The following is a 15,763-nucleotide window of genomic DNA, read 5'->3' on the forward strand; positions in this document are numbered from 1 at the left end:
CACCACGTCCCATCCCCATTTCCCAAGTCCCTCAAATCCCAGTTCACCTCACTATTCCCCACTCCAGCCCACTGCCTCACTGACATCCACCCACCCCTGCTCTCTCCCACATTCTAAATAAACTTCTAGACCCTATGTTCCAGTTGACCCAAATCCAACATGATCTCCCAGCCCCTGACTGGAAAGCACACTCCCAGAACACAGAACAACAATGACGACTGAAGCTTTCGTACACAAATGTTGATGGACTGTCAAATAAAGCAGAGGAACTGTGGACACAATCCCTGATGTGATAGCATCAATGGAGACCAAATTATCTGGTATGATTAGCAATGTAATACTCTGAAGAAAATACTAGATAATGGAAAGTGAAAGACTTTACAGAGGAGGAGGTGGTGTGGCACTGCTGGTCAAAGGAAACTGAATCTATAGAGGTATTTCTTTAGAGGCAGCACACAACTACAAGGACTACATTGTAGGAATCATTTTGCTGAATGGTAAGAGTGGTTGTGGCTGTGATTTACAACCTCCCAGAGAGCCATAGAAGGCTAAGGAAAGAATTCAAAATGTTCTAATAGAGCATGCATAAATATCCTCCAAGAGGTGGCAAACACATTTCAAAACTGAGACCGTCGCTCCTAATCATGAGAAACTCTGCAGATGAAGAGTCACAATAACGTGGCTGAAAAATGTTGACCAAACCACACACTAGAAAGTGAAGAGACGACGACGTTTCGATCCGTCCTGGACTATTATCAAGTCGACTGTGATGAGACAAAGGAAGCAAGGGCCTGCTTGGGACCTTAGTCATATCAGGTGGAAGATGACTGAACGACCAGATGATCAGACTTATCAGTAGTGAGGGAGGACACTCGGAGAATGATAACCAGCTATATGAGAGGAACTTAACAAAAGCTTCCGGGAGCATACAAAGTGAATGCTAATCTACCACACGAGCTATTAGCCATTATTGAATGGAAAGCCCCACTGAAATGGTAGTGACATCAGAAGAAGGAACGACTACAGGAACTGGATATGAAAAACCACTAGAGAATCAGACAAGATATCGCCATGGAAAATAAATGAGGCAGCTGAAGCACCGTGCAGTCCCTACTTTATATTTAATTTCTCTCTCGAAAAAAGGAAACCAGGAACGTTAAACTACAGGTCGATGTCAGTAACAAGCATTCTGTTACTAAAGTGATATCAGAGGGGAGAGAAGTTACGAGTGGAGGTCTGCAAAAGTCTGTGCTGGGTTTATCTCTTGTTTCTAATATATCAAAGACCTGACAGGGAAATTGGCTCCTTCACATCAATGTTTGCAAAAAGATGTCAAACAAATGGTAAGAGTTAGGACAGATGTAGAGTGCGATATCTTGCTAACGGATTTGACCACACTCCAGTAGTTTGAAAAAAATGGCTGATATAATTTAAAATAGGCATTTACAAGCTAATGAGGATTATTTTGCAACTGGCTGGGAGTTGATATAACTCCAAATCGAATGCCAGAAGCCCACATTAGCAGAATAACGACTGCACCATATTGCATACTGGGCAGTGTCCGTGTGTACTTCATAAACTTGGACAAGAGGTCTTTCACGGCCCTATACACATAAACGGTAAGACCCCCCGTTCAATGTGCCTCCCCGCCCTTCAACCCTTACCTGAAAAAAGAACAAAGAAAATGAGGACCTTTTCAGTTTGTAAAGGTCCAAAGATTTACAACGAGAATCGTTCCGATGCGGAAGAGTTTGAGCTACGAGGAAAGCCTGAGGGAACTGGATCTTCCACACTGAGGGAAAGGAGAGACAATGGAACAGAACCACATATTATAAGGGGGAAGTGGACAAAGAAGACAAAACAGCATTGTCGAAAGCTAGGAACAGCAGAATGAGGGTCATAGTCACAAACTTAAGACACAAATGAGTCACATAGACATCGGAAATAACATTTCATTGTTTAGAGGAGTCTTAGAACGTTTGGAAGCTGGAGCTAAGAGCCTAGCTCGACCCAGCAAGCACATCCAGTTGAGTACAATTAACTGAGCGCACATACATACACACACACACACACATTTGTGTGTGTGTGTGTGTGTGTGTGTGTGTGTGATATGGGGATCACTTTGGCTCTGATCTTTGATCTTTGGTCGTGTGATCTTTGGGGGATCAATTTGGCAACTGAGCCAAAGTGGGTCAGCCTCACACGAGGTCAGTGTGGAGAGGTTAGTCAGTGTTGTTTGGGACCTCGTGGGAGGTCGACACCTCCTCTCAGAGTTGTTGTTGTTGTTAAAGATTCGCTACTTGAAACAAGCAGTTCAAAGTAGCACGGGCTATGGTGAGCCCGTAATCCTCTCAGAGGACAAGGCTGAGCAACTGGTCTGTCTGTGGTATTTAAGGTAAATGTTCTGTGTTCTGGTTAAATTGCAGTTGTAGAGTCCACATTAATTGTTGTAGTTAATTACCAATTGCCTCAGTTAGGAAAATATTCAGTTAGGAAAGTGTTCAGCTTAGGGAGTGTTACTGTTATTTTATTTGTAATAATAACCTTTGATTTAAGAAATTTTGTTTAGAATATTATGGTGTTTAGGGAAATTTCCCCAACGTTTACTTTACATTGCTGTTGGGCGTAAGTCTCATGTTTGGAACTAGTCCCTCTGCAAGCCAGCAAGCATTTATTTAATTTCGCAGATTATCCCTTTGTACTGTGAGTTAATTTCCACACCAACGTAAATTTGCTCTCTGTCCTCTTGTTCGCGTATCACCAGTGTTGTGTGTGTGTGTGTGTGTGTGTGTGCTCACTTATTTGTGATTGCGGGGAAGGCGCCAAAGCTCAACCCCCGCAAGCACTAGGTTGAGCTTTGGCTCTTTCCCCGCAAGCACAAATAAGTGAGCACACATACACACACACAAAACACTAGTGATACTCGAACAAGGGGACACAGGTGGAAACTGTGTACCCAAATGAGCCACAGGGATGTTAGAAAGAACTTTTTCAGTGTTAGAGTAGCTAACAGGTGGAATGCATTAGGCAGTGATGTGGTGGAGGCTGACTCCATACACAGTTTCAAGTGTAGATATAATAGAGCCCAGTAGGCTCAGGAACCTGTACACCAGTTGATTGACAGTTGAGAGGCAGGACCAAAGAGCCAGAGCTCAACCCCCGCAAGCACAACTAGGTAAGTACGCACACACACACACGCGCGCGAAGCCTTTCCATTTTTAGATCTATTTGTATTGTCCCTGAAGCAGTGACCTTCATATGTAACACGTTCTCGTCATTAACATCCGGATTGACTTCAGTCAATCCGGATTTGTTCTTTGATTGCTAATTAGAGATGTCCCGACTTATTTTTTTAAGCTCACATTCTACACCAGTATTTGTTTTCCCCAATTAATTAATTTACGTCATTATTATTGTTAACGATGAGAGTATTTTTTTATATTAGCCAGTAATTATTAAAAAAAATTGCATTGCGTCATAAGGTAATTGTTTTTTTTGCCAAATTGATTGAATAATTTTCGAAAATTGTATTTAACTTTTCTATTTAGCAAATTCAGTGATTCAACAGATTGATATGTTGGTAAATACATGTTATTTAACACATGTTGCTAAAAATATATTGTTAAACGCGTATTAATGAATATATATTGTTAAATTTGAACATCGAGAGATTTAAAAAGGCGAACCCAGACACCCCAGACCAGACACCAATAGCTAGGAGGCGGGGTCCAAGAGCCAGATCACGCTCGGTATAGTCACTGATAATAATCATGTAATTACATACTTTTAAACACATTCAGATCATATATAATCAAATTTTATAAATAACTTTGTACATAAATACTTATACATATATAATTGAATTAGTTTACTACATATTTCTCTTCATTATTAACTCAACAGAAATTTATGATAATAATAATTTATGATACTGTATTATTATTATTATTGTTATTATATAATAAAGGAAGTGAGTACCACCTCACTTCCTTCTTTGGGGCACACGTGAGGAACACAAATGCGAACAAGCCTGAATTATGTCCGGTCGTGATGGTCAAGTGGATTAAGGCGTCTTGTACATACCAGTTGCGTTGCTTCTGGGAGTATGGGTTCGAGTCACTTCTGGGGTGTGAGTTTTCAGTTGCATATTGTCCTGGGGACCATTCAGGCTTGTTCGCATTTGTGTTCCTCACGTGTGCCCCAAAGAATGAGGTGATTTGGTAAAATGCTATGCCCAAGATTACTATCCGAGTGCCGGCGGTGGGGTGGTTCAAATAGCCTCGGCTATCACCTCATTATGTCCGGTCGTGATGGTCAAGTGGATTAAGGCGTCTTGTACATACCAGTTGCGTTGCTTCTGGGAGTATGGGTTCGAGTCACTTCTGGGGTGTGAGTTTTCAGTTATATATATATATATATATATATATATATATATATATATATATATATATATATATATATATATATATATATATATATATATATAATAATAATAATAATAATGCCATCCTTTTTGTCATTTTTAATGTCCTTTTTTATAAAAATACAATAATGTATTGTTATAAAAAATATTTGTTATATTTATGGACTATTGTGTTCCTGACGTTTAAAAATAATATACAGACGTTGTATTAACCATGTGGTGTATAATCCAGTGTCAGGTCACATTATATAACTCTTAATAACAACTCATTAAATAGATTAGTCTCTCTGGTCGGGCGCTGTATGAACTCATAATATTAATTCTGGAACATCAATCTTCCAATTAAACGTGAGGGAGAGAGGGAGAGAGAGAGAGAGAGAGAGAGAGAGAGAGAGAGAGAGAGAGAGAGAGAGAGAGAGAGAGAGAGAGAGAGAGAGAGAGAGGGAGGGAGAGAGAGAGAGAGAGAGAGGGAGGGAGAGGGAGGGAGAGGGACAGACAGGGAGTGAATAAGAGAGAGTAGGAGAGAATGAGCGAGAGTGAAAGAGGAGAGGGAGATAATGAGAATAAAAACAAAACAAAAAAACAGGACGAGCTATTCTCGTTTCAAAAATCCCCAGTTTTTCTTAGAAACAAAATAGCATCAACCTGATGACGCTGTTGAAGGTCATCGTGGTCTTCCCTCCCTCTTTGAACCCCCCCCCTCTCTCACTCTCTCTCTCTCTCTCTCTCTCTCTCTCTCTCTCCTCTACCCAGCATCCCCCCGCCCCATCACAATTACCACATCATTATATGACCTCTTCAGAACAATTACGAAGAACTCAGAGATTATAAAGAACAATTATATTATTTATAACAATTATCATAACATAACGTCATAATAATTCACCCAATAGACATGCAATAGACTACTAACACAAGGCTGCCTATTGCAGAAAGTAATAACCTTGTTGGCCTTGATAAATTACGTGACGATGGAAAGAGGGAGGGGGAGGGGGGGGAGGGGGAGTGGGATGGGGGGATGGGTAGGGGGGAGGGGGAGGGATGGGGGGAGAGATTGGGGGGGGGGGTGATGGGGATAGTAATGGGGGGTTTGACGTCACAGACAAGCCACACTAGTGCTCTGATTTTTGGGGTTGAGTCTTTTGTTGTTGTTGTGGAGCTTTTGTGTGGTAATATACTGTTGATTCATTAGTCGTCTTTGTTCTGTTTTCTTTTTATTAATATTATTATTATTATTATTATTAATTACTATTATTTTATTATAATTTATTACTATTTAAAAAAAATTAAGTTCTTATTTTTCTTCGTTGCATTGGTATTATTGCCACACTATTGTTGCAGTGAGCCACACTATTGTTGCAGCGTGTCACACTATTGTTGCAGTGAGCCACACTATTGTTGCAGTGAGCCACACTATTGTTGCAGTGAGCCACACTATTGTTGCAGCGTGTCACACTATTGTTGCAGTGTGTCACACTATTGTTGCAGCGTGTCACACTATTGTTGCAGCGTGACACACTATTGTTGCAGCATGACACACTATTGTTGCAGTGAGCCACACTATTGTTGCAGTGAGCCACACTATTGTTGCAGTGAGCCACACTATTGTTGCAGCGTATCACACTATTGTTGCAGCGTGTCACACTATTGTTGCAGCGTGTCACACTATTGTTGCAGCGTGTCACACTATTGTTGCAGCGTGTCACACTATTGTTGCAGCGTGTCACACTATTGTTGCAGCGTGTCACACTATTGTTGCAGCGTGTCACACTATTGTTGCAGTGAGCCACACTATTGTTGCAGCGTATCACACTATTGTTGCAGCGTGTCACACTATTGTTGCAGCGTGTCACACTATTGTTGCAGCGTGTCACACTATTGTTGCAGCGTGTCACACTATTGTTGCAGCGTGTCACACTATTGTTGCAGCGTGCCACACTATTGTTGCAGTGAGCCACACTATTGTTGCAGCGTGCCACACTATTGTTGCAGTGAGCCACACTATTGTTGCAGCGTGTCACACTATTGTTGCAGTGAGCCACACTATTGTTGCAGTGAGCCACACTATTGTTGCAGTGTGTCACACTATTGTTGAAGCGTGTCACACTATTGTTGCAGTGAGCCACACTATTGTTGCAGCGTGCCACACTATTGTTGCAGTGAGCCACACTATTGTTGCAGCGTGCCACACTATTGTTGCAGTGAGCCACACTATTGTTGCAGTGTGTCACACTATTGTTGCAGTGTGTCACACTATTGTTGCAGCGTGCCACACTATTGTTGCAGTGAGCCATGTGGTGGAGGCTGACTCCATACACAGTTTCAAATGTAGATATGACAGAGCCCAGTAGGCTCAGGAATCTTGCACCAGTTGACTGATGGTTGAGAGGCGGGACCAAAGAGGCAGAGCTCAACCCCTGCAAGCACAATTACGTTCGTACGCACACAGAATACGACAAGCACGTACACAGACATACAGAGAAACACAGACACACTATACAGCCAGCCTTCTCTCAGTGGGTACAACTAAAAGGTATTTTTGAATTTGCCTCGCGATTAAAAAAATCATCCATTAATTCTGAGCAATTGCCTGCATATTAATAGCTTGGCTTACGGCAAATGTATTATTGCTTGGGAGATATTCTCTCTCTCTCTCTCTCTCTCTCTCTCTCTCTCTCTCTCTCTCTCTCTCTCTCTCTCACTCTTAGTCGCGATTTTATTTATAACTAAACACTTGCATGGTGGCATTTCCAAATAAGGTGACTTCTTATGTTTTTGTCATTAATGAAATGAAAATAAAAGTTAAGCTCTGTGTTGGAATTAAAAGCCGCCATCTTTACTGTGAGCTGAAAACATGACAAGCGAAGGACATATGGAAAGAGTTCTTGCCTGGGGTGAGGTGGTCCACACACACACACACACACACACACACACACACACACACACACACACACACACACACACACACGCACACACACACACCCACACACACACACCCACACACACACACACACACACACACACACAGGAATGAAAGCAAGAGCGAAAGAACAGATGATAAAACTGAGATCATAAAGGACATATTCACAGAAAATGACGGGAAAATGCGTGGGGGGGGGGGGGTATTCAACAGATAATATTGGAAAGTGTGTGAGGAACTCAACTGGGAATGAAAGGGAAATGTGTGAGGTACCCTCCCGAGAATGACAGAGGATCACGTGCAGAGAAATCAATAGAGAATGACAGAGAAGTGTGCGTGAGAAGAAAATATAGAACTATTCCCCCATGAGAGTCATTACACGTGTAGTAAAACCACAGAACACACCAAAGATGTTCTTGATGCCAATATAATCATCAGCTTTTCTAGTAGATACAACAACACTATGACATTCAGGGAATTTTGGGAATATCGAACTAGATACAAGAATGTGAAGCAACTGACCACAGACTCAATCCCTTCGGCCAGCAAGCACTCTTAGGTGAGCACTGCTAGATTTGCCGAGCCATTCATGCGTCATCTGCAGTCACTCTAATGTGACAAACTCATTCATTAATTAATTAACACTAATTACCATCATGAATTTGTGGTAATTATCATCGTGAAGCGAAGGGATGGGAAAGGGGCATAGAAAGTTGAGGAGAGAGAGAGAGAGAGAGAGAGAGAGAGAGAGAGAGAGAGAGAGAGAGAGAGAGAGAGAGAGAGAGAGAGAGAGAGAGAGAGAGGGAGAGAGAGAGAGAGAGAGAGAGAGAGAGAGAGAGAGAGAGAGAGAGAGAGAGAGAGGAGAGAGAGAGAGAGAGAGAGAGAGAGAGAGAGAGAGAGAGAGAGAGAGAGAGAGAGAGAGAGAGAGAGAGAGAGAGAGAGAGAGAGAGAGAGAGAGAGAGAGAGAGAGAGAGAGAGAGAGAGAGAGAGAGAGAGAGAGAGAGAGAGAGAGAGAGAGAGAGAGAGAGAGAGAGAGAGAGAGAGAGAGAGAGAGAGAGAGAGAGAGAGAGAGAGAGAGAGAGAGAGAGAGAGAGAGACAGACAGAGAGAGAGAGACAGAGAGAGACAGAGAAAGAGACAGAGAGAGAGAGAGAGAGAGAGAGAGAGAGAGAGAGAGAGAGAAAGAGAGACAGACAGAGAGAGAGAAACAGAGACTAAACGAAAATTTACGCCACAGTGAGTGGACTTTATTAACAGTTATCTGAAGATAAATATAAAAGAATAATGCCATAGGCTACAAAAACGTTGATAATGTATATATAAGAGAGATAGAATTCCTGTTTTTTGTTCGATTGTTCGAGCTTGGGTCCAGACGCTCGGCGCCAGCCTCTCTAAACCTTGCAGGGTGATGTCTGATTGTATGGGGAGTGACATAGGGCAATTAGAGTCGACCAACGAGTCCTATGGTGAATGATATATGGCTTTGGTTGTCCACTGTGTTTCATAACTTATTTCTTGGCTGTTATCGACGTTGAATTGAACGTCGATAACCCCAATTCAACGTCGATGAGACCAATTCAACGTCGATAAGACCAATTCAACGTCGATAAGACCAATTCAACGTCGATAAGACCAATTCAACGTCGATAAGACCAATTCAACGTCGATAAGACTAATTCAACGTCGATAAGACCAATTCAACGTCGATAAGACCAATTCAACGTCGATAAGTCCAATTCAACGTCGATAAAACCCATTTCGATAAGACTAATTCGACGTCAATAAGTCTAATTCAACATTTCTCGAAGATGCTTTCCCAACATGAGAACGGGAGAGAGGGAGGGAGAATGTAGAGAGAGGGAGAGAATGGGGAGAGGGGGGGGAGAATGTGGAGAGGGGGAGAGAATGGGGAGAGGGGGGAGGAGAATGGGGAGAGAGGGAGGGAGAGAATGTGGAGAGAGGGAGGGAGACAAACGAACAATAAACCCGGGTCCCGCCCATTAACATTCAAACACTAAATGCAGTACTTAGACGTGTGTGTAATTAGAACCAGCACGACCACCACCATTAATAATAACTGAACAATAATTCTTCCCCCAAAAAGCTATACAGAATAAGATGACCAAACCCCAACACCAGAAGACGAAGAGACGACGACGTTTCGGTCCGTCCAGGACCATTATCAAGTCGAGTGTGATAATGGATATCACAATTGACTTGTTACTGGTCCAGGACGGACCGAAACGTTCCAGAAAGACAAACTTCAGCCACGTTAATGCGTCTCATCGTCTGCCTATACAGAATATATTGTCATATAAGAGATTTTTCTCATTCTCTTTCTTCTCTGAGCCATATTTGCAAATAACAATTTCGCAGACTGGGAGAACACACTCCAGCGAGGCGCATGGTCCACCAGAGAGACTGGGATCCCCACAAATGCGCTTCATCCCTCCCAGAATAGCATTTACAGACCTTTTTATCTCCAGGGATGAACGTATAAATCACATGATTTTGTAAAGAAACACGCCATTTGTGTTCGGGTTCGCCTTGATGCATCTGCTGTTTACCAAAAAATGAAGCATTGTTATTATCGAGTAATGCGGCTATCTATCGCGTTTATCACAGAAAACAACGAGAATTTTAGAATAGTCTTTTCGAGGTTATTAAGTAGTAATTGCTGCTGATTGGTCAAGCCATTTGTGCGCGGTCAGCCATTCAGAGAAGTTTTTTTTCCAGTTATTCGCCAATAGGGAAACAGTGATCGCCATTTATAAGCTGACCAATAAGAATGGTTGTTCCATTGCATGTTGGTCTTCCTTCCCCGCCCACAGGATGGGTGTGAGGTGCCCCATCTTCTCCCTCCTCCCGCCCACTCCGTGTGGGGTACTCCCCTCACCCCTAACCTCTGGGTATGGGGTGCATAATAGACAAATAAAAACTATATTTAACTAGTTCACAACAAATGCAAATTGCTCAGCTTAAAAACAACAGTAATGACGTCATTACACATTAATTAAACTAATCTAAAACGGGTAAATGTGTTAACTTTTGATTGTTAAGACAAACGTTATTATTATTATTGTGACCATTTATGATTTTCGTTTCTTTAGCCTTCTCTTTATTCGTTACTCTCCCACTGCCTTCATTTCTCTTTCCCTCCCTTTCATTCCTGGTCTCCGTCCTTCCCTAGTCCCCCCCTCCATAGTGCAGGCCTCATCCCCCCGAGGCCTGAACCTCTGTAAACAAAGGTCTCCCGCGGGGCCCAGCCTCGACAATGCCAGGTTTCCACCCCCCTTCTCAACCAGATATTGCACCCCCTTACAGGGGAAATCTGCCCACGCAACCTCCGCAGTTAGTCCATGCACGCGCGCTCTTGGATGCTCTCCATTCTAGTAAAACCAATTAGCTGAAGAGGGATAGCTGTCATATAGCGGGTGGGGGTGTGACGTCACGACCACAACAAGAGTCCTGGTGGGGATATACGTCACGCGCGGCGGCCTGTTTGAAGCAGTGCGCACAAACGTCGATAATGGACGCGATGGCTGAACTCTGGCGGCTTGGGTTAATACCCGGCGGCTCCTGGATGTCTGCACATGCCAGTGTAGGGGCCCGTAGAGCAGAGAATGTGTGATCGCAGAGAGAGAGAGAGAGAGAGAGAGAGAGAGAGAGAGAGAGAGAGAGAGAGAGAGACAGAGAGAGACAGACAGAGAGAGAGAGAGACAGAGAGAGACAGAGAGAGACAGAGAGACAGAGAGACAGAGAGACAGAGAGAGAGAGAGACAGAGAGAGAGAGAGAGAGAGAGAGAGACAGAGAGAGAGAGAGAGAGACAGAGAGACAGAGAGAAATCTTTGATTCTTGTTAGGCTCGTAAGACAAACATACACACACGCACATACTATGCAAGGTGATGGGGAAGATCGCGAGAAATAAGCTTGTATAGGACGTTGGGAGGGAAGGTGCTGTTTAACACACTACCAGCAGCAGCACGGGTTAAGGGTTAGTAAGTCGTGCCTCACAGATTTAATAGAATTCCATGACCAGGCCAAAAAACAGAGCAAGGTGGGCAGACTACTATTTTCTTGTACCGTCAGAAAGCCTTTGCCACAGTTCCCCATTAAGAAGCCGGTGCATAGGCTGGAGAAACATGCAGGAGTAAGAGGTCAGGTGCTGCTGGGCTGAATAAGAGAATGTCTATAATATTATAGAATTATAGAATATAACGGAAAACGAGTTACGTTGTTTACTGTGAGGGGGGAATACGTCAGATTGGCGAGATGTCACCGGTAGAGTACCACAGGAATCTGTACTTTTGTTTATGTAAATAATCTTCCAGATGGTATCGTCTCATTCTTCTCAATGCTGATGATGCTAAAATTATGAAAAGGATTTAGACAGAGGAAGAGAGCAGGAGACTACAAAATGACCTGGACAAACCTGAAGGAATGGTCCAACAAATGGTTACTTGAGTTTAACTAAACAAAGTGTAAAGAAATGAAAACTGGTGTAAGAAGTAGGAAGCCGGACGCTAGATACCTGAAGAAAGCAATTGGGAGATTAAAACTCTTCAAGAATCCTGAAGAAAGGTTTTAGGTGTTGATATCACATCAAACCTACTCATCCTTCCTGATGCCCACATCAATAGAATATCATCAGCGGCATATGCTAGGTTGGTCAACATAACTGACTTTAGAAACTTGTGTAAGAATAATTCAGAACTACATATGTCAGACCAATCCTGTGCTATGCAGCTTCAGTGTGGAATCCATATCTAGTCAAGCACAAAACGAAGTTGGAAAAGTTTCAGATGTATGCGACCAGACTACTCCCAGAGGTGAGAGGTATGAGTAATGAGGAAATGCTACTGGAAATAAACCTAATGTCCCTAGAAGACAGAAGAGTTACGGGAGATATGATTCCCGGCCGAGACAAAAACAAATAGCTGAATTTCTTTTACCCTGATGCAACTGTTCACTTAGAAGTAAATAGGTACCTGGGAGTTAAACAGCTGATACGGGCTGCTTCCTGAGGCTGTGTGTGTGTGTGTGTGTGCGTTCAACTAGTTGTATTCACCTAGTTGTGCTAGCGGGGCTTGAGCTCTGCTCTTTCGGCCCGCCTCTCAACTGTCAATCAACTGATACCAATTACTAACTAATTTTTATATTTTTTCTACACACACACACACACACACACACACACACACACACACACACACACACACACACACACACACACACACACACACACACACACGCACACACACGCACACGCACACGCGCCCACACACACACGCACACGGGCCCACACACACACACACACACACACACACACACATAGGAAGCAGCCCGTAACAGCTGTCTAACTCCCAGGTACCTATTTACTGCTAGGTAACAGGCGCATCAGGGTGAAAGAAACTATGCCCAATTTGTTTCTGCCGGTCCCTAGAATCGAACCCCGGTTCACAAGACTACGTATCAAGCGTTCTGTCCACTCAGCCATCGCCCCCCCCCCCTGGTATGTGTGTGTGTACTCACCTATTTGTGTTTGCGGGGGTTGGGCTCTGGCTCTTTGGCCCCGCCTTTCAACTGTCAATCAACTGGTGTACAGATTCCTGAGCCTACTGGGCTCTATCATATCTACACTTGAAACTGTGTATGGAGTCAGCCTCCACATCACCTCCTAATGGATGTGTGTGTGTGTGTGTGTGTGTGTGTGTGTGTGTGTGTGTGTGTGTGTGTGTGTGTGTGTGTGTGTGTGTGTGCGCGCGTGTGTGCGTGTTTAGTAGATATGACAGGAAAAAATAGTTCGGAAGTCAGTACAATAGATAGGAAGGGGTCCAGACCCCAGAGGGGGGGGGGAAGGGCCGGGAACAGAAGCAACAATTGCAAAAATTTCCTATTTGATAAGCTGTCGGATACGGAAAAACAAAAATATATATTTCATAACTTGAGCACAATGAGGATCGTTGTCCTCAAAACGTAACCAAACTTTTAGAGGAAACTATCAAGAGAAAGCACCAAGCCATTACGAATATAGCACTGGGAAGGAATCAGGATAAGGATTTGGGATGGGACGGGAGGGAAAAGGAATGGTGCCCAACCTTTTGGACGGTCGGGGATTGAACACCGACCTGCATGAAGCGAGACCGTCGCTCTACCGTCCAGCCCAAGTAGAGGTGTACGAACAGTTGCTGATGAAGGGAAGAATGGCTATGATTATATCTCATTATGTTAAGAATTATCCCATACATATAATTTGGTGATCTGTCTCAGTTACATGTTTATATAATGCTGAGTTTTCTGGGTCACATCTTAATACACCTTTTGTGTTTGGTAATACGGATTTTTAAATACGTCAGATTCTGTGTTATGATAACAATAAAGTTTATTATGTCCGAAATAGACAGAGATCTATGAACCTTGTATTACCTAACACAAATGGTATATTAGATATGACCAAGAAAACTCAGCATTATATAAATATGAAAATGAGACAGAGCACAAAATTATTTGGGATAACTCTTGGATAATTTATCCCCAACACTGTTGGCTTCAAATGAAAACTAATAGAAGCTAATTTTATATACTTAGGGAAGTGGTTAGCAGATTTGTTGAGTGATTATATAACACGGAGGTTATTACCCCATGCTTACACCTCTCCCCAGGACACCTGACAGCTACAGCTATCATCCTCGCTCACTGCTGAAGAAGGTCCCGGTTTGGAACCGAAATATACAGTCTACGTTTCCTTGTGTTTTCAAAATAGTGGAATATATTTTGTCACACTATCACACACTGTTGATTTGTATCGAGTGTGCTCCAAGTGTTGAGTGTGCCCCAGGTTGAGTGTGCTCCAAGTGTTGAGTGTGCCCCAGGTTGAGTGTGCTCCAAGTTGTACTCTGTCCCCAACACCCCAACAAATAAACAGAGTGAAAATGCTGAACTCATTACAGTGATTGAAGTGGGAGTATTTATATTTTAAAACGAAACTGTCAAATGCGCTAATTTAGTTCCTAATTATTTTTCCCCTGTATTTTATTTGACTGTAATTGGTCAATAATAAAATCATTATCGACGAACTGTTTTTTTTTATTTAAATTAGCGTGAATGTATGAAAACATCACGTGGAAATATATAGATTTCACGCAAAAAGTGGGGAATGACCAGGACAAGGTTGGGAACCCTTGCACTACAGAAAGAGAAATTGAAATTGAAATAAGTTTATTGAGGTAAAATACACACAAAGGGATGAGGTAGCTCAAGCTATTCTCACCCCGATCAGTACAACGTGTTCATATATACACACACACACATCACAAACAATAAACATATTACCGAACATTCTGAGAGATAAACGTATACATTTCTTCCTTTAGGGTACAGAAAGAATGATGATTTCGTGGGCTTAGCGTCCCCGCGGCCCGGTCCTCGACCAGGTCTCCTTTGTGCTACACATCTCTAGGAAGCATCCCGAAGCAGTTGTCTAACTCCCAGTTACCTATTTACTTGGGATGATTTCGGGGCTTAGCGTCCCCGCGGCCCGGTCCTCGAACAGGTCTCCTTTTTGCTACACATCTCTAGAAAGCATCCCGAAGCAGCTATCTAACTCCCAGTTACCTATTTACTGCTAGGTGAACAGGTGCATCAGGGGGAAAGAAACTATGCCCATTTGTTTCCGCCTCCACCGGGGATCGAACCCGAAACCTGAAGACTACGAATCCCGAGTGCTGTCCACTCAGCTGTCAGGCCCCATTGTGGAACCATGGAACCAAAAGGAATATGCTAAGGTCATTAGAAGAACATGGGAATGAGGAGATACATTGTTTTTAATTCTGTAGCAAAACTCAAAGTATGGATGAACTATTAAGAGATTATGTACAGGATGTTTTAAATAATCTAGGAGAGGGAAGACAAGTTATGAGGTCTTCGAGGACCTATAAAGGTTTAACTTGTCAGGTGTGAAGAACTCTGCATGACAACCTTGAAGTAGAGAAATTAAAGGAAAAATAATCTCAGAAGGAAGGCAAATTTTAATGTCTTACATGGAACAGGACTGCATAAAAGTGGTGTAAAAGGAAGGGAAAACCGGAAATAAGAAGAGCAGCAAAAGAGAGAATCAAACAATTAAAGATTTGTTACCGAGAAAAAGGCAATAAGAACAGATTAAACAATTACTAAAGTTGCAAAAAGGATTAGAGACAAAACAGATTAAGGGTGATAGGGGCCGTAAGAATCGATCACGTTGTGAAATATATGAATCAGGAATTGGAGAGTGGAAAGTATATGGCAATCTATAACTTATCAGAGCCAGGTGAAAAAATGACATAATAGACCCAAATGAAAAATACAGGAATTCATCACAAAATTCAAGCTAGGGATGTTTCACACTAAAATAAATCGACAAGTGAAAAGTGTATTTAGGAAC

The 15,763-nt window shown here is 42.7% G+C and overlaps 2 protein-coding genes across 2 annotated transcripts in view; one reads left to right on the plus strand and one right to left on the minus strand.

The window, feature by feature from the left end:
- LOC123772211 (GTP-binding protein Di-Ras2) overlaps positions 1-15,763 on the plus strand; it is a 92,444-nt gene that overhangs the window by 52,869 nt on the left and 23,812 nt on the right. The window lies entirely within an intron of this gene.
- On the minus strand, positions 5,710-6,717 carry LOC138355901 (autotransporter adhesin BpaC-like). Its single transcript, XM_069311453.1, has one exon. The coding sequence runs from the start codon at positions 6,715-6,717 to the stop codon at positions 5,710-5,712; it is 1,008 nt and encodes a 335-aa protein (XP_069167554.1).

Source organism: Procambarus clarkii, chromosome 69 (genome assembly GCF_040958095.1).
Source record: "Procambarus clarkii isolate CNS0578487 chromosome 69, FALCON_Pclarkii_2.0, whole genome shotgun sequence".
Classification (NCBI taxonomy): Eukaryota; Metazoa; Arthropoda; class Malacostraca; order Decapoda; family Cambaridae; genus Procambarus; species Procambarus clarkii.

Excerpts from the sequence above, each read along its gene's own strand:
- LOC138355901 (XM_069311453.1), bottom strand. The coding sequence starts at position 6,717 with ATGGCTCACTGCAACAATAGTGTGGCACGCTGCAACAATAGTGTGACA.